This window comes from Rhincodon typus, chromosome 6, assembly GCF_021869965.1.
Source record: "Rhincodon typus isolate 14 chromosome 6, sRhiTyp1.1, whole genome shotgun sequence".
NCBI lineage: Eukaryota > Metazoa > Chordata > Chondrichthyes > Orectolobiformes > Rhincodontidae > Rhincodon > Rhincodon typus.
This window is the reverse complement of record NC_063337.1, coordinates 21776339-21778063: the sequence shown is the minus strand read 5'-3', so window position 1 is coordinate 21778063 and position 1725 is coordinate 21776339. Positions and strand designations below refer to the sequence as shown.

General features: G+C 39.7%; 1 protein-coding gene across 1 annotated transcript; it reads right to left on the bottom strand.

Annotated features, from left to right (window-relative positions):
• Positions 1-298: 298 nt before the first annotated feature.
• On the bottom strand, positions 299-1392 carry p2ry2.1 (purinergic receptor P2Y2, tandem duplicate 1). Its single transcript, XM_020520644.2, has one exon. The coding sequence runs from the start codon at positions 1390-1392 to the stop codon at positions 325-327; it is 1068 nt and encodes a 355-aa protein (XP_020376233.1). The 3' UTR covers positions 299-324.
• Between the last annotated feature and the right edge of the window lie 333 nt (positions 1393-1725).

Here is a 1725-nt window from a genome sequence, read left to right as displayed (position 1 = left end):
CACCGACTCCATTTAGAAATCCCCAGTCATCACCTGGTACAAATGAACAGCACCTTGACGATGCACACAGCACCCATTTGTGCCTGAGCATTGCAACTCAGGCTCTACAGTTATCATTGGATATCAATTTGCATACTAAATAAATCTCAGGTTTCCATTCATATGTTCACTTGGACCACCAGCTCTGTAAGCTCTAGGTCATTGTAGAGTGACCAACGTGCTCCCACACATATTCTCCATTGCTAGTTATTTCTTTTGTGCGTTTAAAAATATGCAGCCAGCAGTTGAGAATCCCTGCCCTAAAATTCAAGCCTAACAATCATTTTAGATGCCACCGCTACTTCCAACAGCAGTCTGCTTTAGTTCCTCCAGTCCAATTTCTGTAGTATAGACAGAGTGCGTAATGTCTGTTCCACTAATTGTCTTCTTGGCTAAAGGAACATTGTTCTTATTTTCAAAGCCATTACCTTTACGCGCTAGCTTACTGCGATATGTCTGTCCACCTAGAACATAAAGAATTGGATCAAGGCAACTATTTGCACTTGCAAGGGGCCTAGTCAGTTTGTAGGCTACATTAATCGCATCTAGTGTGCTGCAGCTCACATGAAGACTTCTTGAGGAGTAGTAAATGGAACGTGTGATGTGGAAAGGTAAGAAACACAAGACAAAAACAGTGAGTACGGTAATAATCATCTTGATCGATTTTTTCCTGGATTTGGCATATTCAGGGCGTATGCCATCAGGATGAAGGAGTTTCTTAGCTGTAATTCCATAACAGATCATGACCACAATGAAAGGACCACAAAACAGTAACACCAACTGTATAGCACTGTAAATCACAAACTGATTGAAATGGATTTGGTTTGCAGTATCGTAGCAAATGGTAGTGTTACCAATACCCTCTATGTCGACAAATACAAATATTGGTGTCTGGAATACTATCACGATTCCCCAAACAACAATGCATACTATTCGCGTATATCGCAGGTTTGACCATCTCAGTGACTGCATTGGAAAGCAGATCCCCAGGAATCTATAGATGCTCATACAAGTCAGAAAAAGGATACTGCAATACAAGTTTGTATAAAAGAGGAATCGGACAATTTTACACAAAGCTGCCCCAAAAGGCCAGTCATTGTGTTTGGCATAATAGTAGATTAGCAGAGGCAATGATATTGCATACATAGTGTCTGAAAGAGCTAGGTTGAACATGTAGGTGGTTGTAATGTTCCAAGGTCTCATTCGAAACACAAAAACCCATATTGCAAGAACATTGAGAATAAGTCCCACCACAAATACTATCCCGTAAGAAACTGGAAGCAGAATATAATTAAAGTCCTCATTAAAAGTACAATTGTGTGGATTCCACTCGTATGTTCCAGTCATGTTCATGTTTGGAGAATTTCGTTTGAACTTATTGGTTTAAGCAGCGCTAGTCCAAATTCATTTCCGATTCTTTCCAGAGTGCCTGGTCAACAAAGAAAACTTTTGTTTGAGACAAGAATTTCATCCTTTTTATTAGCATATAATCTTTTATGATGTTGCATTTCATGGCTTGACAATAAGGATACTTCAACACAATAAAACTTCAGTCCTGGACTAGAACAACATGAAATCTAATCCCACTTAATGGTTTCTCCTTATGAGCTGCACCATGAGGACAAACAGCAAACAAATGCTAGGCACCCCTCTTAAGGAAGGACGAGTCAGTTCTTACCACTTTAA

What these genes read in the sequence shown, in the direction of transcription:
- p2ry2.1 (XM_020520644.2), bottom strand. Translation starts at nt 1,392, where the DNA reads ATGAACATGACTGGAACATACGAGTGGAATCCACACAATTGTACTTTT.